Here is a 19,185-nt window from a genome sequence, read left to right as displayed (position 1 = left end):
ATTGCATGTAAATAGTGTACAATTAATGAAGACTGCATGAATATTGTTCAATGTGTGGTGAAAATCGAGGTGGCCGAACATACAGGGTAGGAGGTCTGAAAAGTTTTCAAGGCCTTCCCAAGTCAACCTGGAAGCCTCAACTTTCTTCAAACAACAGACAAGATGGGTTCTACAAATTTTGACGGAACGAGCGAAAGCTTTCTGCGCTGGTTCAAGTCTTTGCCAGACGCTACATTCTCCGACGCCATTAAAATTGTTGATCTTCGTGATCGCAATGCTGGTCGTGGTATAAGTAGGTGCTCATACATGGCTGCCAGGTGAGGCTAACAAAACAGTCGCTCTCGAGGATATCCCTGCGGAAACAACTCTATTTACCATTCCGAGAAAAGGAATCATCAATGTTGAAACTTCGGAGCTGCCAAAAAAGATTCCAGATGCTTTTGATCTCGACAAGCCTGATGACGATGATGCACCAGGACTGGATTCATGGAGTTCGCTTATCCTCATCATGATTTACGAGTATCTACAAGGCGAAAGCTCCAAGTGGAAGCCTTATTTCGATGTTCTTCCTTCGTCATTTGATACGCCCATGTTTTGGTCTGACAATGAGCTTGACCAGCTTCAAGCCAGTCATATGCGACACAAGATCGGCAAGGCTGATGCTGAAAATATGTTCCAAAAGACACTGCTTCCCATTATCCGAAGCAACGCTGAGATTTTCAACGCCGGAAACAAGACTGATGCAGAGCTTATCGAGATTGCCCACCGGATGGGCAGCACCATCATGGCGTATGCTTTCGACCTTGAAAATGACGAGGAGGAAGAGGAGGAGGCAGATGGTTGGGTTGAAGACCGAGACGGAAAGTCGATGATGGGAATGGTACCAATGGCGGACATTCTGAATGCCGACGCCGAGTTCAACGTAGGTCGTTTTCCTGAGTGACTGGCAAAGCTAACAGAATAGGCTCACGTCAACCACGAAGAGGAGAGTCTCACCGTGACCAGCTTGAGGCCCATCAAGGCGGGCGAAGAGATTCTCAACTACTATGGCCCTCACCCGAACTCGGAGCTCCTAAGAAGATACGGATACGTTACCGAGAAGCATTCTCGTTATGATGTTGTCGAGATTCCCTGGGACATTGTCGAGTCAGCTCTGACCTCCAACTTTGGCATCCCAGGTCAAGTCTTGGAGCAGATTGTAGGTCGAGTGCACCCTCTGATGGCGTTTCTAACTTGAACAGCGTGGCGCTCTCGAAGAGGACGAAGAATTTGAAGACACATTCGTCTTGGAGCGAGGAACAGGCGAGGTCAACTCGGATGGCACCTTTGCCGAGCCCGCTCGATTCGAAAGCATGCCCGAAGATCTCCAAGAACAACTCAAGACATTCCTCAAAGGTATCAAGAAAGCACAACCCGATGCTATCCCTGACAAGCGAAAGAGAGACGAGATCCACCAAGCTGTACTGGCCAAGACACTGGAGGCTCTGGTGGCAAGATACCCAACGAGCATTTCCGAAGACGAAAACCTACTCAAGCAGGACCTCAACCAACGAACTCGCATGGCTATTGCCGTCAGACTTGGAGAGAAGAAGCTACTTCAAGAAGCCATTATTGCATCTTCTGGAGACGTTGAGATGACAATGGACGACGAATCTGGACCAGCCAAGCGTACAAAGCGATGACCCAGCGGGGTTATGTGATAGATCTTGTTTCCTCTCCTCTCATGCAAGAGGTGCAGAAGGCGATTGCGAACCATCCGCAAGGCAACAATTCCAATCAAAACCACAGTTATCTACTATTTAAATGATCCATATCTTGCACATATTGTTTTCCAACTCTTCCTCCTGATCAGCAACCACATTGATGAAGCTCAAGCTACTGAACACCAGCGAGGATACTGACAAACAATTGGTCTAGATCGATCCAGGCCTGTAAGCCGTTGAGCTTACCGTCCGGCTGAGACATGAGTAGAAGTCTGCCCAGCTCCCATACAAGAAATGCCTCGCTATACGCGGTTCCGCACTCGCATCGCAAAAACGTCACCGGAGATGCATGATAATGTTGAACCACGAGTCCACCAACTTGATGGCCTCGCTGTGAGTTATTCGATCGACGACCTGTCTCAGTTACATTCAACCATCTTACGGTGTACGCCACCCCCAAAGAGTTGCAAGCGAGCAGTTACTACTCGGACTTGAATGAACCCGAACTCAACACCATCAGAGAAGAGGCTTGAGCATTGGTTGCTTCGAGTCACCTGTCGAGGTTCCCACACGACCAAGACACACATGTCTTGCGGAGACACCGACGTCCTCTGGCCTCAGATGCAATTCAGCTCCTATCATCGCATAAATCCAACGTTGCCAAGTCGCAAGTCACCAGATAATCAAGGGTTAGCGCCAACAACTGATCGACATCAAGATCTAATCTCACCCATTGGCCCGCTTTCTTGACAAATCAATAAGACAACTTACCCGGTGGGAGTGTCCGGTTGGGGCTCCTCCGTCTATCCGTGGAGTATGGGTCAACCGGTGTCGAGCAGAAGAAGCGTAAGAGGGGCCGGGCCGCGGTGATGTTGCATGAACTAGGGTGTTTTCATATTCCCTGCATACAGCATTCAGAAGTACCATGAAGCGTGGCACCAATCCTTAATTCAAGAAGTCTTGAATAGGCTTTACGGATATGTGAAATGTCTGGCAGACTGCTGAAGCTGACATGGTGTCGTCATTCTCCCACTCTATTGCTTCAAGTCACCGGAAGTCGGTTTCCTCACCGGTTTAGCGACCGAGGAAAGCCAAGTGGTAAATCCGAGATGAGGCTCTGCGGATGAGTGAGTTATAAAATGGCAATTGCTCAAATGTGATCGACAGATGATCAAGTCAACTAGTGATCATGCTGAAACAGGTACGCTTAAAGCCAAGCTCCAAGCTCAACTAACACTGTCAGAAAACATCAAAGCATAGCTCAAGCCGGAAAGGGAGCTCTTCAAGCCAACCCACCCCAGGCTTCCTGTTCATCGCCAACAAACTCGTCATCCACAATCCAGGACGTGACGATTATCTTCACCTCATTCCACCCAGCTCGCCAAACTACTACCGCGGCGAAGTCCCAAGCAAAGTAATGCGCTACAAGAACGGCGAAGTGTCAGAAGCAGCAGATTGGCGATGGTATCGAGACGCTTCCACGCTTCCGGCATCCGAAGGACAATTACTGAGGGTGGACGTCCGCGGAAACTGCGTCACGGATCAGTATGGACAAGTATACCCGGCTGAGGAGTATAAAACGTTTGGGGTTGCTGCTTGCAATCCACTGCTCCCAATCATGGTCACTGAATATGATCCTCTGGTCACCATATCGAACTGGGAACTCCTACGTGTATTTCATCCACCATCCATTCCCGGGCTCTCTCAAGTGAGCACCATCACCAGCACTATGGGTCCCGGGCCTGGTCCTTTGCTACACGTTGCTGGCAGAAATCCTGCGTGGATTCCCGGTCTACTTCCTCTGACCTACAAAGCACCCCGACGTGATGCACCACACTCAGCAGGCCTTGGAGGAGAGCTGCCGATTGTTCTGGGGCTCATGGCATTGAATGCATCTCCAGGCAGTGTGATGAGCAACCATTCGATAGACAGTGTATTTCTTGGACACAATCGATTATGGAGACATGGAGCTTGGACAAGTCCTGATGCTCCTAGAGGACGTATGTTGTCCATTCGTTTGCTGATACAGCTAACAACCACAGATCCCCCAACAGCTTCTGAAGATCCAAAAGGATTTATTGTCAAGGTGTTTTTCGACCCAGACAACCAATACTCTACTCGAGAAGATCTCCACAGTTTTGAGTGGGAGAGGGCTATTGTTCGAGATTGACCAAATGTTTGACAGCTTAAGCTTGAATTGATTTAGTCTATTATTCATTCCTGTATGAAGCCCCTGCTCTGCAGTTTGCCCCATGTTCGTTATCCCATCCATGAGCTAGGTGTAGTTGTCCGCTCGATTATGTAGTCGACTCAGACCGCGTCAGGAAGTCGTACAGCGATATCGCCAGATTGGGTAATGTATCGAACCCAAGGCAACGAAGGATATTGCAACTACAGTTGTTAGTGCTGATCGAATACTCAACGAAATTCGTACCTTTGGCTCGGTAATCTTTAGATACCGAACCTGAATACCACTTGTGGTAAAGTAAGGGATCTCAAACTTGACCTGGATAGGTCGTTTGGCACCCTTACCCACACCTCCGACTCCTCCCATGCTACCACCGAAACCACCCATCATACCGCCACCTTGTTCATCATCTCCTCTCACGCTTGGCAGGCCCAGCTCAGCACGCATGAGGAATTCCTTGCCACCACCAAACTGTTTGATCTTCCAGACAATGGCACTTTGCTCAGGGGCGTAATGAACGGATCCGATGTTTGTTCGGAAACGAGGGCTATCGGCGTCATCCGGAACGGGAACCACGATTTCGACATTGTTGGCGGTACTGCGACGCTTGAATTGGGCTCGAGCCTTGAGCATGTATTCGATCCGGGAGCCTGAATGGGATTCGACCACACATTCAACCCAAATCAGAGGCTTGACTTGGGTGTTGAGACGGTAGGACATGAGCTCGAATTCGCCGTCAGGGGGGATAAAGGAGATGGTTCGGTCGTTCTCGAATCGTGATAGTCGTACGCATTGGTGAAACTTGACGTCCTCCATTTCGATAGCTTTACCACGGGTGGCTCGACCGGTTGTCTCAAACATGACCTTGTCATTCAATCCTAGACGCAACTCGGGCATACCACTGAGGTAACACTTCATCTTGATAGCGCCAAGAATCTCTGATCGAAGGACATTGCCGTTTGCAGACACCAAAAGGTTGAGAGACTCGACAACATCGAGGAACACTTCGTTCTTGCGGTAACGGATACCCTCTGATCGCCACGACACAGCGTTTGTGACAGCAATCGGCGGCCGTGCTTGGATCTCGAGCTTGTGAGACTCCTGGGTGATGTACTCCTGAAGGATCTTGGATTCTGTTGTTTGAGGATAACCAAAGTCCATCATTTCGTCGAGAAGTTCGTAGATGATGACAAAGTTGTCTCGAATGGATTCTTCTTCTAAAGCTTTGAAGTACTCGGTAAAGACCTCGACGATCTTGTGAAGGAATAGGAGGATTTCGGCGGCATTCGTGTTTCGTTTCGTAAGGGCGAGGAGGTAGAGGTTGTTATGGCGGATGTAGAGGTACTATTCAGTTAGCGGAGCCTCCAAGCATGGAGACCACCTACGTTGATGCCTTCGTGGGAGAAGCATGGTGGAACAGCAGAGGAATCTTCCTCAGCTTCTGAAAGGAGTACAGGGAACTTTTCAACTGCTGACATGGGAATGTCACCACGATAGTTACGGGCAAGAAGGGTCTACATTGTCAGCGAGGTTATACTCAGTGGCGTTCAACACACCTTGCCCTTGAGATCTAGAAAGAAGAGTGCGGATGCCATGTTGGATGTCTTGGCGGAAGCGGAAAGGAGGTCGCGATAGATGCGACGGTCAAGATCAAGACGAAGAGGTCATGCGCAGTAACAAAGACAAGAATCAAAAAGGAGAGGCTGAATAGTAATTAAGGACTATAGAGAAGCGCAGGCAATCATCATGGTCCGAGGCGCAATCGTTTCGTGGTTAAGCTGTTTCGCTGGCATCTTTTGGATGCCTGGTCATTCCAGTGACGACACGGTAGAATGTCGGATATTGGTGGGGTAGCTTGAGCTTTTAGTCACGTGAGATATGGATCAGAAATTTTGATAAAAGCTTTGGTTTTTTTTTGCCTCTGTTTGTCTTCTCCTCTCCTCAACGCACCCTCTAGACAGTGCAGACCATTACCTAGCCTGCAACCGAATGGCATTCTGTCATTTCAGCCGTGGAGCCGTTGATGTGAGCTGCGATTTCGTGGTGCGGAGAGGGAGACCTGGCTCCATTAAGAACTGCCCGAGTATTATTAGTTGCTTTGGCGGTGTCAGAGGAGCCGGACATACAAATTCGTGACTGAGACATGCGATCTGGGGTAACGTGGCAGGTGACCTCGCAGCCTCGACTTTTGTTGGGGTATCGTGGCCGAGGGCCCTTGACCTCAGGGTCTCTGCCAGTCTACTTTGACGACATCTGCAATCAGGGATCTTTCGAGGTTGTAACAATTGGGCTCGTAAAGATCGTGGCAAAGTTAAATTTGCAAATGCATGTCCAATGAGCTTGTGACCGGTGCATCCATCTCGCGTTTATCACGAAGTCGAACGCGAGGCCTGGGTCCAGTATCCAGCTCACAATCTATACTAAACGACTCTGCCGGAGTAATTCGAGTGTCTGAGATTCTGTAAACTCAGTCCGTGCAGACATGATCCGTTCAACCGATTCAGGGTCCAAGATAGTACAATCTCACCCGTCGCGATATTGTTAGTATCCGCAAGAATGAAGGATACCCTTCATCGCACATGTCAGATTCACATGTTGATCAGTTATCGGGGACCAAATACAGGTCAAAGTAACCGAATGCCGACTGGTTTGGATAAAGAGTATGCAAATGCAACCTTACTTGAAAAGGAACATATTAGCATAGCTCAAGATGAGCAATCAATGAGCAATCGCATCTGACGTTATCAAACAATTCCATTGGATGGAAAAATAACATTCAAACGCATCAGGAAAAGGATATAATCCTTCCTCTGTGGCATGTGCTTGAGTTGATCCTGTTAGTGGATTGCTCATGACTCGGGCGACCCGCTTAACAATAGTGACGATGAGTATTCTCTTTGCATGTGATGTCGGTGCATCATCATCCCCAGTTTTGACACGTGCTAGAGGCCCAGAGGCTTCAGGTACAGTTCTTAGCGACTCTAGTTTCGACGTTGAACGTTGAGTTGAATTGATCTTGTGATGCTGCGAACAAAACCTAGGCCCAACAAATTGACCGCATCATTAATCAAGCGAAGCGCCCCAAATTCGGTATATCTTGTGATGATGCCCTGATACTGGGTACAGCTCTTTTAGCGATCTTCCCCACTACGCCTCTAAAACAAGTCACCTGAAGCCACTGTAGCCGGCCCGGTTTTTAGTGGGCTATCGTCTTGCGCTGGGCTTGTTTGTTCAGCCGGTCCCTGCAGCAGGAGAGAAGGTCCCGCGAGCGCCTGACGTTAACAGGATTCTCTTGTCCCCCCACGATCGCTCTCATTCCCAATCTCCCCAACATCTCCGCTTCATCATCACCATTATTGATTTACCATTTCTTTTGTCTCTTTGCGATATTCTTTGCGGCCACTGGCCGATCTCATTCGATGCTGAGTTGACATATCCGTGTTATCGCCGACCATGGAGCGCAATCACATGCTTCCTGATCGGGAGTCCGAGTCTCGTCATGTCCTCGGACCACCACCTGCTCGACCTCCATCATTGATGGCATTTTCTCCTCCAGCCTATTCCAATGTCGCTTCACCAAATGCGATAAAGTTTCCTGATGTTCCTACCGATATACCAACTTCTTTGCCTCCTTTGGCTAGATTCGAAGCCGATAACGAGACCAAGTTACCACCTCTGAGTTCACTTACGAGCGAAATGGCCTTGGAACCAACCAAGACCTGGCTTCCGTTACATCCTATGCCTTATCCGCCTGTTCTTGCGCATAGTATTGATAGCCCGACACGAATGGATCTTGACGGGAGTAGCAACAGTGTCGTGAGCGCTGCTTCTCCTGATGGTCTTCTTGATACGAGGGCTGGTAGCGTCAGCCTTGATGATCCAGATGTGCGACTGGCAGCTGAAGCGCTTGGTGATTTGAGAGCAGGTATGTTTTCAGTTCTAACAGAGATCATTTCTAACGTCATAGACTTTATATCTTCGCCGCCGCATAGAAATTCCTCTCTTCCAGTTAGTCCACCAACTTCTGGGCTTCAATCGAATCAACCACAGTCTCCGCAGCCTGAACCGCTTCTGTCTCTCCTTACGACGACTCATCCATTGTTAGCGAGCACAATTGAGGGCGCCACTTCGGCATACGGTGGTGCCAAGAACTTTTCACCGCGATTTCGATCTGGTGCCGAATATGTTGAGGGATACCTGACACCTATTGCGAACACTGTTGGTTCAGTTGGTCGAGTGACGGGTGTTGAAGGAGGTGTCAGATGGTTTTTGGGTGCCGGGAGGCGACAAAACAGTTCAACGTCGGATTTGGAAACCGGCAACAGCAAGAAGCGACGCAAAACGGATGAGGATGAGGCAGTCAGCAACAAGCGATTTGAGTCTGAAGGAATGCAACAAATGAGCGATGAACAGATGGATACAGCGCCTTCGCCATCTTCAAAGACCATGTCTCGTCGCATGTCAACTACTAGCACCGTCGACACGCTTCCTGCTTACGATGAGTTGCGATCACCCGCATATACCGAGACTGATTCCAATTCACCAAGGCCGTCACGACCAAACAGCGCCTGGCAGTCACGTCTGATCACGTCTACTTCCGGTCTCAGTGTTGCCATGAGCCAGGAGAGTCTGCGCAGTCTGAAATACTGTCTACAATGGCTTCGATGGGCCAATGATCACATTGCTCGTGTGATCTCAGCTTTAAAGACCACCCTTGAAGAGTACGAAAAGGTACCAGACGGACAAGCTGGCGAACAAGCTGATCCTGAATCTCGCTCTCAACTTGCTGCTCGCATCTCAAACCTCAAGGGTGATGTTCTCAGAACCCTCCGAGAAGCCATCAATACTGTGTCGAAATACGCAGGAGGCGCATTGCCAGAAAATGCACGAATCCTTGTGCGACGTCATCTCACTAGTCTACCCCAACGATTCCGTGTCGCCACCATGACCGACAGGAATGCCGGGCAACAAGACAACGATACGGCTCTAACTGAAGGTGCACACAAAGTTTTGGTATTGGCTAAAGAAGGTTTGGACATGGTTGTTCAAGTAAGTGGTGTTGTAGATGGAACAATTGTCAGCGCTGAGCAATGGCTCGACCGTATGGGCAAACGAAGAGCTCAAGAAGATGAGAAGCCAATGCTTCCTCAAACTGAGGCTAATGGAGATGTGAAAATGGGTTAATTGGAAACGAAAACGAGGCGGTGATACCTTCGAGTTCCAATATCACGAGGAACTCATTCTATTTCCTTGAATGACAAACGACAGTTGGTGATGAGCGAGTTGGATTGTTTCTGGCGTTTGGTTGGCTTTGTAGCAACGAATATGAGCTGCTTTCAGCATGTCAATTGTTGGCTGTCTGATGTATCATCGGACGACATGAATGTGATGTACGGGTCGGAACAACACAATACCGACTATTTAAGACTCTTTGGATGCAATTCGATCACTCAATCATGGCACCTTCAAGATCAAGATATTCCACCACAAGAGTCAAAGCTTGTCAGCATTGTATAACCGCAAAAGCAAAATGTGATCGCAAAGAAACCTGTGGACGATGTGCCTTGCGGAGTTTAACATGCAGCTATCCTGGGAGATTTCGAGAGCCGATCGTAGACTCGCAGCACTCTGGGAATTCGGAGAACTGGGAAAACTCAAACACGTCGGACACTCTGGACCTTGAGCAGAGCTCGCTCCAGACAGACACGCCAGCTGACCTTCACTTTGATCCACTGGACCTCGTGTGTCCGATCAACAGCGACGACATCAAGAACCGATGGCTCAACTCATATGTTCCTCTGCCTGGACAATCGCCCAAGAACTACAGTCAAAGTGTTATCAATTTTGTCTACCGAATGCTCAAATCCTATGCCTCGACAGTGATTCGAGGTCGTCTCCCACCATTCATCCATCCTATGCAGCAATCACTGGTGCCACTGTCAACCTGCTTTACTCTGGTCCGAATATGCGACCCTCTACCTGGCAACGTGAGTATCGCCGCAGATATCCTCCAGCGAGAAATGACTAGACTTTACGAAGAGCGAGGAGCATATGAAGGCATCCATCTTCTTGGAGTGTTTCAAGCGTACCTCATCTATTCCATGGTTCTGTTCTTTCACTTGGGGCCTTCAATGCCATTTCTTCGTCAGGCAATGATCAACCTTCAAGAGATTGCATGCGCGACCTCTCGTGAAGGGCTTATATGTGCGGCAGAACAACGAGGTGCCCTACCGAAATGGGAATCATGGATTATGGCCGAGGCCAAGAGACGAACACTATACACCATGTACTTTCTGGACAATGTGTTGTCGGCTCATGATGGGCTCACCACGTATCTCGGTACCGAGTTGAGGGGACTCTATTCGCCATCGAGCAAATATCTATGGCAAGCTGATCGGAATGGATGGGAACAAAGCTACAACTCTCATCTGGCCGAATGGGGAAGTGAACCCTTTCGACTGGATGAATTGTGGCCATTTCCAGATGGAATGAGTGAGGAAGAAATAAAACGCCAACGGCGGAGGGTAGATCGATGGCTGGAAGATGTTGATGAATTTGGGACAATGCTATACGCAGCCTCAAGCTGTACTCATGGGGGGTAGCGCTTTGACTTAATATCCGAAACAAATCGGGTTGGTCAGATCGTACAGCCTTGCCAAGATCAATACTCCTCCAAATCGGCCAACTTTACCTGTAACCGTTCGCATATGTCATTCAAGAACATGTTTTGCCCAATTACGCCACAGGATCAACGACCTAACCTGTCGCCTTGAGTCATTGCAGTGACCTCAATCCAAAGGAAGCCCTGTAACAGAAACAAAGTTCAGCACCAACCGTTAGTGGCGTTGATCGTCGACGGATGGCTCCCCGATGATCCACTAGTTACAGCTTGACTTTCAGATATCAAGTATTCATCGCCTCCCGTCTAGCATCTACACTTTGCAATGAATTCGGCCTCATCTCCACGATATGTGGAATGCAACAGGTCCCGATTCGAATCGAAATGCCCCACCTGGGGTTGTTCCCGATTATATGAATCCTGAAGACGTTTACTGGACGTTGAATATTGTCTTGACGACGATATGTGTATTCTTTGTCACACTCTTTTTTATAGTACGAATATATGTGAAGAGAACGATTAGCCGGAACTTTGGATTAGAAGATTGTATGTCTACATCTCATGTTAGACAAAGCTAACAGTTTAGGGACGTGTATAGCAGCATTTGTATGACCAACTCTTGATGTTTGGCTATGGCTAACCTTTAGATCACCGCCATCATGTACTGCGTCACTGTCTTTATGAGTACGTCCATTCCCTTTTCGTTGCGTCACTAACAAAGTAGTGGCCCGGTATGGAGCAGGCTATCATGCTTGGGAGATTCGCAAACCAGAATATTACAACTGGTTAAAGGTGAGCAGCCCAAGTGTCACACGATCGATCTAACAAGTCAGTGGTTTTATGCCAGTACGGTTGTCTATATCCCAGCTGCCTTTTTCACCAAAGCGACCATTCTACTTCTCATGGCACGAGTTTTTGCTGTCGAACCACGAGTCGCCAAGGGAATCAAGATCTTGATATGGGCTTTACTGGTGGCATACATTCCGATTCAAATACTTCGAATTGTCAACTGTTATCCCATCCGGACATATTGGGACCCAGATGTCAGAAACGCACGATGTCTTAACCAGCGAAAGATCTTCTTTTCAGATCTATCGCTATCGATTGTCACGGATCTGGTCATTCTGTTGATCCCAATACCTCTGACTTGGAAACTCAGAATGTCGATAGGAAAAAGGATCAAGATTGTCTTGCTTTTGGGGGCCGGTGGAATCGCTACAGCCTTGACACTGTTCCGTGTTGCCAAAGCGGTGGACTTTCTGAACTCGGATGATATCACTGTCGATTATACGCCGATTAGCATTCTAACGTATGTTTTTCAGCCCGATAATGCTTGTCTAACGATTGCAGGGCTCTCGAGATCACAATAGGCTTCGTCTGCGCCTGTCTTCCATCTCTGAACCTCCTGATCGAGCATCATGTCCGTAAACGTCGACGAGCACGAAACCCGAACTGGCCGCGCGATCGAACACGGACCTCTTTGTTCAAGAAGCGTTTCCGATGGATTAGTTCGTCCACAGAACACATGCCCTCTCGACCGAATCGGCCTTCAGATGGAATGATTGACTTGGACGTGGAAATGGCCATGTTGACGGGGCAGCCTGTACGATTAAGAACGGGAAGAACGGCTAGCGCAGGATCTCATGATATCCGACCACTTGATCATCGAATTAATTCTGGTGACGGACGGAGAGAGGGATGGTTGTCTCAAGATCAGGATGAGCAAGACGAGGTGCAGGACAGCAGATTCATCATGCGAATGGTGGAGGAATCAAGAGCACGAGCAGACGAAGGAGCTAAAGAATCATGGTGTCCAGTCTGGGATGGACCGAGGGATCCTATGGCGAGTCAAGGAAGTTGGAAGTTTAGCGTGCGGTCGCATTAGAGCATAGAGCGTATACCCAGGTATGTAAAATAGAATTGATCATGATAATGAGAGCTTCCATCCAAACTTGTGGATAATCTCCCTCCAGTCTTGATTTGTACTCGATACCTGAAGATCTCTTGTATGCCAGATCAACTTGAGTGCGTTCCAAACAGCAGATATGTTGCTGATCGGCCATTTACTATCCATTAACATGAAGTGATCCAACACAACCTTTCGTTGCTCGTCTGATGAGCACGCACAGCCTGCTAAGAACAGCGGCCACATTGGGAATGACCTTCGAGTCTGTCCTTCAACGATGATATCGGAAAGACAAGAAAGAAGAGATTCGTGGAGGGCCAGAATTGATGGGTGGGTGATGGCTGCGTTGTAGCACACGAGGCGGAGGTAGATTTGGGCTGCAATTCTAAAAGACTCGGCGCTCCGTAAGAGATAGTCGTCGGTGCCCTGAAAAGAGAGATCCTCAAGTCGTTGTTCAATTTCCTGGCCCGCTGTGTACAGTTGATCCTTGGAGATATTGTGGGTGGACAGTGACGATATTTCGTTGATGATGTCGACGAGATCCATTGAGCAACCAATCTGTTCATCAACCAGATTTCGAGAATGCGGGAGTGTAGCCTCAGCTTTGGCCAACCCAGCCATTGCTTGGTGTAACGAATCCTGGTGGGTAGGTTGTGTAGTCTCCATCAGAATATATCGAAACCGGAAATACTGGAGTACAAACTCGGCCACATTAGGGTCAATACTGTTCCCGAAGCTCTCAAGCAGAGCAAGTGCGCCTTGAAGATGACGGAGCCATGTCGGACACGATCCATGTGCGATTTCGAGAGATGCCAAAAGAACACAGGTGAGAAGATTGCCCTCACTGCCTTGGGAGTCTGGAAGAGCGTGCTGTAGTTCATGGAGAGCTCGGACTTTGTACTGCATTGACAGAGCGCGGTAGTCTCTTCCATCTGGGACAATGTTTTGCGCCCATTCTGCTGCGCTCATGGCCAGGACTGCGGAGAACAGAGGACCTTGGTAGAACATTCGTGGGATGACTGATGTACGGAAGCCATTCCGACTTGTATCCACATAGACTCTGCTCTTAGATATTATCTCGACATCTGATCTGTTAGCGGCGACAACTCGTGGTGAGAATACTTACAGTATTGGACGAGAGCTTTCTCAACTGAACGTCCCGACTCGAAAGCAAACGGTGACAAACTGCGGGGAACAGATTCCTGCGTCCAGACAATCCTTCCCTCACTCGAATTACAAATGGCGACGAGTTCTCGAGGTGAGAGATTCAGAAAGCTATGACTCTGGTTGTCACTCGGGACCAGATAATGATCATTTGAAGCTGCCACGATGAACTTTAACGGATTCGATGCTGAAGCTGGACTCGGAAAGATACAGTCATCTCCTGTTCTTTGACATCTTCGACATGTCGGCTTCTCCTCGTCACATCTTCGTTTTCGTCTTCGACAGTTGAAGCAGCCATCTCGGCTCCGAGAGCCACCTGACATGATGCATTGCAGTTGATGTTAGTTGAGTGTCGATGGTGGGGAACGGATGGACTTCCGATCAACGCCACGTGACGGCCGAGTTGACATGCATTAGCTTTATTGTTTCTATAAATTATATTACACCTTGGTATCTTTCTGATTATCTATCAGATCTGACGTCTGAATACTCGATTCAGCAGTGGATTCTACAGTTACCCTGCAGCCACAGCGGAGACGGATATTAGACGGCCATACCAATTCATCATGACGATCCCAAGACATTTCTGTCAGTCCACAGATATCCACGTCGCATTACTGCCTTATTCAATAGGTCTTGATACAGCATATTTCCCTCAATTTACTTAATACCAACTCAATGCTTCCATGGCCACATCCCGACGCATCTCCGATAGTGGAGGGTTAGCCCGCAGTGGGGTTCTCGGAGTCATACTCGGTCGACATACGGAGGCTAACAAGATACGTCGCAATTCTTCTCACTTGCACCAAATTCTCCCCCGTCAATTCAACGCCGTCCATAGCCTTCAACATGGCTAATGATCACATCCTCACCCTGTCATGCCCTGACAAGTCCGGCATCGTCTATGCCGTGACTGGCATCTTTGCCGCCAACAAGCACAACATTCTCGACCTCCAGCAGTTCTCCGATCCCGTCTCCGAGCGCTTCTTCATGCGTGTTCACTTTGGACCTACCGAGTCCGAGTCCACCGAGCACCTCGTCGAGGCTTTCGATAAGCTCGCTGCCGAGTACAAGATGGACTACGATATCCGCCCCGTCGCCCGCAAGACCCGCGTTCTCATCATGGTCTCCAAGATCGGCCACTGTCTGAACGACCTCCTCTTCCGCATGAAGACCGGCCAGCTGCGCATGGAAGTCCCCGTCATCGTGTCGAACCACCCCGACTACGCCGCCCTCGCCGAGAGCTACGGAATCGAGTTCCACCATCTGCCCGTCACAAAAGACACCAAGGCGCAACAAGAAGGCCAGATCCTCGATCTCTGCAAGAAGCACGGCATCGAGCTCATTGTCCTCGCCCGCTACATGCAGGTCTTGTCTCCGACGCTCTGCGAAGCCATGTCCGGCCGCATCATCAACATCCACCACAGTTTCCTGCCTTCATTCAAGGGCGCCAAGCCTTACCACCAGGCCTACGAGCGCGGTGTCAAGATTATCGGAGCCACTGCTCACTTTGTCACTGCTGATCTGGACGAGGGTCCTATTATTGAGCAGCGGGTTGCTCGTGTTGATCACAGCATGAATCCTAAGGAGCTGTCTGAGGAGGGATCTAATGTCGAGAGCCAAGTTCTTGCTGCTGCTGTGCGGTGGTATGCTGAGAGGAGGTTGTTCCTCAACGGACACAAGACTGTAGTCTTTAATTAATAAAAGTTTGATTTGACTGTACAATGTTCTATGCAAACTCTCGTGATGCGCATGCTTTGAAGTGTCTACCCAGGCCCTGCCCCAGACTGCGGCATCTATGGAGTGATAGCGAACGACCGAACATCAATCCCCGAATAGCTCAGCTGGAAGAGCGTTCGGCTGTAACTGATATATGACACCGAAAGGTCACTTGTTCGATCCAGGTTTCGGGGATTTCTTTTGCTGGTCGTGGCATTTTCATGTTGTCAAGTATATCATGACAACTCAACTTTTTAGTCACAAGATGAAATATACTAGCAACCACAGCGAAAAAGAGTTGCCGTTATTAACAACAACTCAATGAATCTAGTAGTATGCTAGAATCTCAGCTAATAAAAAGAACTTGTAGGAGTGAAAAGATGCAAAAAATGAGTTCCCCGAAACCTGGATCGAACAAGTGACCTTTCGGTGAGATGCTTAACAATTACAGCCGAACGCTCTTCCAGCTGAGCTATTCGGGGAGATCTCCGAAACCGGAGGAATAGCCATTGGACTTGGTTGGGAGGAGAAGTGTAAATTGTACCTATATGCAGCATATCTGCTTGAGCACAATTAATACCTAGTTGGTACCCTATGGCCCAGAATGAGGGTTGAATGCGAGAAAGTAGAATTGTGGCAAGGAAGTATTGTCGCAAAGCTCGTGTCTGAGAAAACAATCGCATAGGATTAGATGAAACAAACCCCGCGTTATCCGTGTCACAATGCGACGCCTCAACACCAAGCTTGCATTTGGGATACTTCAACCACTGCATCCAGTCTCCTGCACCCGCAACCCGCACGAATCTCACTGTCACAGCCCATCTTACCGCGTTGAGAGCACAGCATCATCCAGTCCACATGTATCCAACTTTCCTCGCCGATCGCCATAGCTACTCCTCTGATCGTCAGAGCCATCCCCGAGTAGCTCAGCTGGAAGAGCGTTCGGCTGTAACTGTACCGTCACCGAAAGGTCACTTGTTCGATCCAGGTCTCGGGGATTCATTTTTGCTGTCATTGCAACAGAGACCTTTCTGGCGTCTCACCTAACAACCCTCACAGTCCTTCCAACCTCTCCCCGCTCAACCTGTTCAACCCTACCCCTAACCTTCTTCCAAACCTCCTCAGCAACCTCCTCCACACTCCCGCCAGCATCAACCACCACAAGATCCTCCTCCTCCTGCGTCCAGCCCTCGCCCTCATCCAAACCAAGTCCCTGCGCTGCAACGTCCTTTCCGCCCATGCTGAGACCCCAGAATAATTCCCGTACACGTTTCTGCATACCAGATCGTTCATAAACTTCCCCACCCCAACCACCTCGAGCTTGAGCTTGCTCCTCGGTCAGATCGAGAAACAGCACGAGATCTGGTCGGGGAAGACCGCGTTCTGGTGCTCGTGCCCAAGGGAGGGTCAGAGAGGGGTTTTGCTTGGCGGCTGAGTAGACTATGCCTGAGTGATAATACCGGTCGCAGACAATTGTAGTACCAGAAGCGAGGAGAGATTGAATTTGTTTGCTAAACGGTCAGAATTGAAGTGTAACAGACCAGCATACTCACACAGCTTCCCATCTGTTTGCGCTGAACAATAGATGAATAACATGATCATCCATCTCGACATCACTCTTGAGATAAGCATCAATCATTTGACCAATTGGTGTAGTCCTGTCTACAAACCATCAGCATAACTCACTACTTTGTCAGTGACTTACCAGGAAATCTCATAACCTTGACCTTTTTACCCTCCTCGACAAATCTCTGCTCCAACAGTTTCACCTGCGTCGTCTTTCCACTTCTATCCAAACCCTCCAAAACAACGAATGCGCCTCGAGCTGAATCATCGGCAGTATCAGAGCTCGCAATCGCGGCTGTAGCTAAATCGTTGATTGAAGCCATGATGGTTGATGAGGGGAAGTGGATTGCTGACGAAATATTCACACTGTTTTGGTTAGTGGTTCACGTGGGACACAGTGCGGCAGGAATCAGATCATAATTTACACTCAGTGAAACACATTCAGGTATCAATTAATACTCAGACAATAATGCAATCACAAAACTATAGCCCCAGCTCTTGGTAGCCTAAAGAAGAAGAAGAACGCCGGCCAAACTCCTCCATCCGTATCCATACCCATCCATTCCATCATTCATTCCATCCATATCCATTACCATAACAGTTCATGACTTGTTCATGCCTCATGCCTATACAGCTTCATCATGTGCGCTGCCGCTTTCCCACAACTCAAAACTTTCTCCTGTTCCTTCGATTGGTTCCAAAACTGCAGCCTTGCTTGGGCCTTCTGTGGGCTTGGCCATTAGGTTGTCGATGTCTTCTGTTGAAGGATCGATGGGCTTTTCAGTCGCATTCACCTCTGGCTCATCTTCAGGTACAAAAATGACAGATGTCTCATCACATCCTTCAGCGTAAAAGTCGGCAGTGTTCATTTCTCCCAATGCGACACGCTCTTTCTCAACAACCATCTCATCAGCTTTTGGTGCGCGACGAGTTTGAGAGATGTCATCAGGAGGGGGGACATTTTCCTTATCGCGACCCTCTGCACGATCTCTGTTGAGCTTCCGTTGACTCTCCTCGTCGGACGAAATGTCAAGTACACATGTGCTGTGTTGAAGAAGGTTGGTCATCTCTTGTTCGGGTGTGTCCTCGTGAATGTCAAAGAACCAGCTAGCCTTCATGTCTGGTTCATGCAGAGCAGTGATGGGTTCCTTCTTGGCGCCATAGCCAGGAATAGTACCCTTGAGAGCAGCATCGAGAGAAAAGGGAGCGGCAGATCCAAGACTGAATGAAGGAGGATCAACACGAGTGTAGGGACCAGCAGTGCGTCGTCGGCTAGATGCGATACCGGATCGCTTGCTTCGTGTGGGAGATCGACCAGCTGGAGCATAAATGGGAGAAGACTTTGAGATGCCAGAGCTGAGTTTGGCGGGTGATTTAGGTTGAAGAGTGCGCCGGGTCTTGGTAGGGCTCGTGAGGCGATTAGGAATGGGAGATGCAGATACAGGTGCAGTAGGCTTGAGGATAAAAGCAGACGGCTTGAGGATGCTGTCCTTTAGGATGTCCTTGTCCTTGGAACCTTTTGATCGCTTGGCAAAAGAAGTAGGATCGACATTTTCAGAATCATCGGTATCAATCAATTCAGCCTTTCGCTTACCACCAGTTGGCAAAGCTAGTCATGTCAGTGAAGCCCAAACACTCCGCATCTCCACATACCATTCTGCCTATTCTTGAGACTGGTCAAGGTCTGGAGACGAGTCCCATCAAGGGGAGCAAATGGTTGACGAGTGACAGTAGCCATGATGGACCCAGCAGCGAGTGAAGTTCTTGTTTATTGTTATCGCGTGAGTCGAACGTGTAAATGAGTGAGGACGATGATGAGTGAAAGTGGGAGGGAGCGGGTAGAAAAGAGGTGCCAGAGGTGGGTTCTGGTGCGGAGGGCGCGTGGAGAAGATCGGTAATAAGGGAGCTCAGCGCGAAAGTGGGTTCCCTCTAGGGCGTCGTGCCTTGGACGTGAGCGCGGACGTGACGGCGGCCACTAGAAGCAGGTCACTAGAATGCCTACAGAGGGCAGTGGGCCGACAGGTATGAAACGAGAATGCAGATTCGCGACCGTGTTAATCAAGCCAACCGGTAGTGCACGGAATTTGATCGTCGATGTCCAGAGCATTGATCATTTCAAGATAAGGCCATCTCTGCCTGAGGTGTTTTCCCCTCAATCAATGCAAGTTGGTCACCGCTAAGGACTTTTCCAAAATGATTCGCTCAATGCAACATGCCTTGGCCTTGTGGGACGTCCAAAACTCCACAAGCGTCAACCCAGTCTGCTCCATGTCGTATCCAATCGTCGCGTTGAGCGCCAATGCAAGGGAGATTCAGCATG

At 49.0% G+C, this 19,185-nt stretch overlaps 10 protein-coding genes and 3 non-coding genes across 18 annotated transcripts; 8 read left to right on the top strand and 5 right to left on the bottom strand.

The window, feature by feature from the left end:
- Positions 1–135: 135 nt before the first annotated feature.
- FOIG_04797 (uncharacterized protein) lies at positions 136–2,445 on the top strand. Its single transcript, XM_031203111.1, has 4 exons — positions 136–292; positions 336–922; positions 965–1,198; positions 1,242–2,445. The coding sequence occupies exons 1-4, from the start codon at positions 163–165 to the stop codon at positions 1,680–1,682; spliced, it is 1,392 nt and encodes a 463-aa protein (XP_031066690.1). The 5' UTR covers positions 136–162; the 3' UTR covers positions 1,683–2,445.
- A 270-nt stretch (positions 2,446–2,715) lies between these two features.
- On the top strand, positions 2,716–4,096 carry FOIG_04796 (uncharacterized protein). 3 transcript variants are annotated; one of them, XM_031203109.1, is made up of 3 exons: positions 2,716–2,904; positions 2,947–3,703; positions 3,746–4,096. In XM_031203109.1, exons 1-3 carry the CDS (start codon positions 2,893–2,895, stop codon positions 3,871–3,873), a joined length of 897 nt encoding a protein of 298 aa, XP_031066688.1. In that variant the 5' UTR covers positions 2,716–2,892; the 3' UTR covers positions 3,874–4,096. The 3 variants fall into 3 exon arrangements, with proteins under 3 accessions (XP_031066688.1, XP_031066687.1, XP_031066689.1); XM_031203108.1 differs by having other exon boundaries at positions 2,947–4,096; XM_031203110.1 differs by having other exon boundaries at positions 2,716–3,703.
- On the bottom strand, positions 2,716–6,619 carry FOIG_04795 (AP-1 complex subunit mu-1). Of its 4 annotated transcripts, XM_031203105.1 has the most exons (5): positions 6,018–6,619; positions 5,448–5,966; positions 5,277–5,405; positions 4,138–5,235; positions 2,795–4,094 (listed from the first exon to the last, which is right to left on the bottom strand). In XM_031203105.1, exons 2-5 carry the CDS (start codon positions 5,484–5,486, stop codon positions 4,014–4,016), a joined length of 1,347 nt encoding a protein of 448 aa, XP_031066684.1. In that variant the 5' UTR covers positions 5,487–5,966; positions 6,018–6,619; the 3' UTR covers positions 2,795–4,013. The 4 variants fall into 4 exon arrangements, with proteins under 4 accessions (XP_031066683.1, XP_031066685.1, XP_031066686.1 ...); XM_031203104.1 differs by having other exon boundaries at positions 2,716–4,094; positions 5,448–6,619; XM_031203106.1 differs by having other exon boundaries at positions 2,716–4,094; positions 5,277–5,966.
- A 510-nt stretch (positions 6,620–7,129) lies between these two features.
- Positions 7,130–15,731, bottom strand: FOIG_04789 (uncharacterized protein). Its single transcript, XM_031203099.1, has 2 exons — positions 13,543–15,731; positions 7,130–13,501 (listed from the first exon to the last, which is right to left on the bottom strand). Exons 1-2 carry the CDS (start codon positions 13,901–13,903, stop codon positions 12,435–12,437), a joined length of 1,428 nt encoding a protein of 475 aa, XP_031066678.1. The 5' UTR covers positions 13,904–15,731; the 3' UTR covers positions 7,130–12,434.
- On the top strand, positions 7,345–9,075 carry FOIG_04794 (uncharacterized protein; the record flags this gene model as incomplete). Its single annotated transcript, XM_031203103.1, has 2 exons — positions 7,345–7,816; positions 7,859–9,075. 2 exons carry the CDS (start codon positions 7,345–7,347, stop codon positions 9,073–9,075), a joined length of 1,689 nt encoding a protein of 562 aa, XP_031066682.1.
- Positions 9,348–10,493, top strand: FOIG_04793 (uncharacterized protein; the record flags this gene model as incomplete). The annotated part of the gene is made up of 1 exon (XM_031203102.1): positions 9,348–10,493. The coding sequence occupies one exon, from the start codon at positions 9,348–9,350 to the stop codon at positions 10,491–10,493; it is 1,146 nt and encodes a 381-aa protein (XP_031066681.1).
- Positions 11,170–12,395, top strand: FOIG_04792 (uncharacterized protein; the record flags this gene model as incomplete). Its single annotated transcript, XM_031203101.1, has 4 exons — positions 11,170–11,194; positions 11,235–11,302; positions 11,344–11,819; positions 11,861–12,395. The coding sequence occupies 4 exons, from the start codon at positions 11,170–11,172 to the stop codon at positions 12,393–12,395; spliced, it is 1,104 nt and encodes a 367-aa protein (XP_031066680.1).
- FOIG_04791 (formyltetrahydrofolate deformylase) lies at positions 14,040–15,341 on the top strand. Its single transcript, XM_031203100.1, has one exon. It carries the CDS (start codon positions 14,430–14,432, stop codon positions 15,279–15,281), a length of 852 nt encoding a protein of 283 aa, XP_031066679.1. The 5' UTR covers positions 14,040–14,429; the 3' UTR covers positions 15,282–15,341.
- FOIG_04790 lies at positions 15,410–15,494 on the top strand. Its single transcript has one exon. It is a non-coding gene; the product is annotated as a tRNA-Tyr (tRNA).
- Positions 15,695–15,781, bottom strand: FOIG_04788. The gene has a single exon. It is a non-coding gene; the product is annotated as a tRNA-Tyr (tRNA).
- A 282-nt stretch (positions 15,782–16,063) lies between these two features.
- Positions 16,064–17,219, bottom strand: FOIG_04786 (thymidylate kinase). The gene is made up of 3 exons (XM_031203098.1): positions 17,005–17,219; positions 16,853–16,961; positions 16,064–16,810 (listed from the first exon to the last, which is right to left on the bottom strand). The coding sequence occupies exons 1-3, from the start codon at positions 17,186–17,188 to the stop codon at positions 16,339–16,341; spliced, it is 765 nt and encodes a 254-aa protein (XP_031066677.1). The 5' UTR covers positions 17,189–17,219; the 3' UTR covers positions 16,064–16,338.
- Positions 16,215–16,297, top strand: FOIG_04787. The gene has a single exon. It is a non-coding gene; the product is annotated as a tRNA-Tyr (tRNA).
- Positions 17,220–17,285: 66 nt separating the features above from the next.
- On the bottom strand, positions 17,286–18,971 carry FOIG_04785 (uncharacterized protein). The gene is made up of 2 exons (XM_031203097.1): positions 18,519–18,971; positions 17,286–18,474 (listed from the first exon to the last, which is right to left on the bottom strand). The coding sequence occupies exons 1-2, from the start codon at positions 18,601–18,603 to the stop codon at positions 17,492–17,494; spliced, it is 1,068 nt and encodes a 355-aa protein (XP_031066676.1). The 5' UTR covers positions 18,604–18,971; the 3' UTR covers positions 17,286–17,491.
- Positions 18,972–19,185: the final 214 nt, after the last annotated feature.

This window comes from Fusarium odoratissimum (assembly GCF_000260195.1).
Source record: "Fusarium odoratissimum NRRL 54006 unplaced genomic scaffold supercont1.6, whole genome shotgun sequence".
NCBI lineage: Eukaryota > Fungi > Ascomycota > Sordariomycetes > Hypocreales > Nectriaceae > Fusarium > Fusarium odoratissimum.
The sequence above is the reverse complement of the archived record's forward strand: the minus strand, read 5'-3'. Positions and strand labels throughout refer to the sequence as shown.

Excerpts from the sequence above, each read along its gene's own strand:
- FOIG_04791 (XM_031203100.1), top strand. The coding sequence starts at position 14,430 with ATGGCTAATGATCACATCCTCACCCTGTCATGCCCTGACAAGTCCGGC.
- FOIG_04785 (XM_031203097.1), bottom strand. The coding sequence starts at position 18,603 with ATGGCTACTGTCACTCGTCAACCATTTGCTCCCCTTGATGGGACTCGT. Across the intron at positions 18,475-18,518 it reads TCTCAAGAATAGGCAGAATG|CTTTGCCAACTGGTGGTAAG; the intron begins GTATGTGGAGAT and ends TGACATGACTAG.
- FOIG_04795 (XM_031203104.1), bottom strand. The coding sequence starts at position 5,486 with ATGGCATCCGCACTCTTCTTTCTAGATCTCAAGGGCAAG. Across the intron at positions 5,406-5,447 it reads TTCTAGATCTCAAGGGCAAG|ACCCTTCTTGCCCGTAACTA; the intron begins GTGTGTTGAACG and ends CTGACAATGTAG. Across the intron at positions 4,095-4,137 it reads TAAAGATTACCGAGCCAAAG|TTGCAATATCCTTCGTTGCC; the intron begins GTACGAATTTCG and ends TAACAACTGTAG.
- FOIG_04789 (XM_031203099.1), bottom strand. The coding sequence starts at position 13,903 with ATGTCAGGTGGCTCTCGGAGCCGAGATGGCTGCTTCAACTGTCGAAGA. Across the intron at positions 13,502-13,542 it reads GAAAGCTCTCGTCCAATACT|ATGTCGAGATAATATCTAAG; the intron begins GTAAGTATTCTC and ends CTAACAGATCAG.
- FOIG_04786 (XM_031203098.1), bottom strand. The coding sequence starts at position 17,188 with ATGGCTTCAATCAACGATTTAGCTACAGCCGCGATTGCGAGCTCTGAT. Across the intron at positions 16,962-17,004 it reads CAAGGTTATGAGATTTCCTG|ACAGGACTACACCAATTGGT; the intron begins GTAAGTCACTGA and ends GATGGTTTGTAG. Across the intron at positions 16,811-16,852 it reads GCAAACAGATGGGAAGCTGT|CAAACAAATTCAATCTCTCC; the intron begins GTGAGTATGCTG and ends CTGACCGTTTAG.
- FOIG_04797 (XM_031203111.1), top strand. The coding sequence starts at position 163 with ATGGGTTCTACAAATTTTGACGGAACGAGCGAAAGCTTTCTGCGCTGG. Across the intron at positions 293-335 it reads CAATGCTGGTCGTGGTATAA|TCGCTCTCGAGGATATCCCT; the intron begins GTAGGTGCTCAT and ends CTAACAAAACAG. Across the intron at positions 923-964 it reads ATGCCGACGCCGAGTTCAAC|GCTCACGTCAACCACGAAGA; the intron begins GTAGGTCGTTTT and ends CTAACAGAATAG.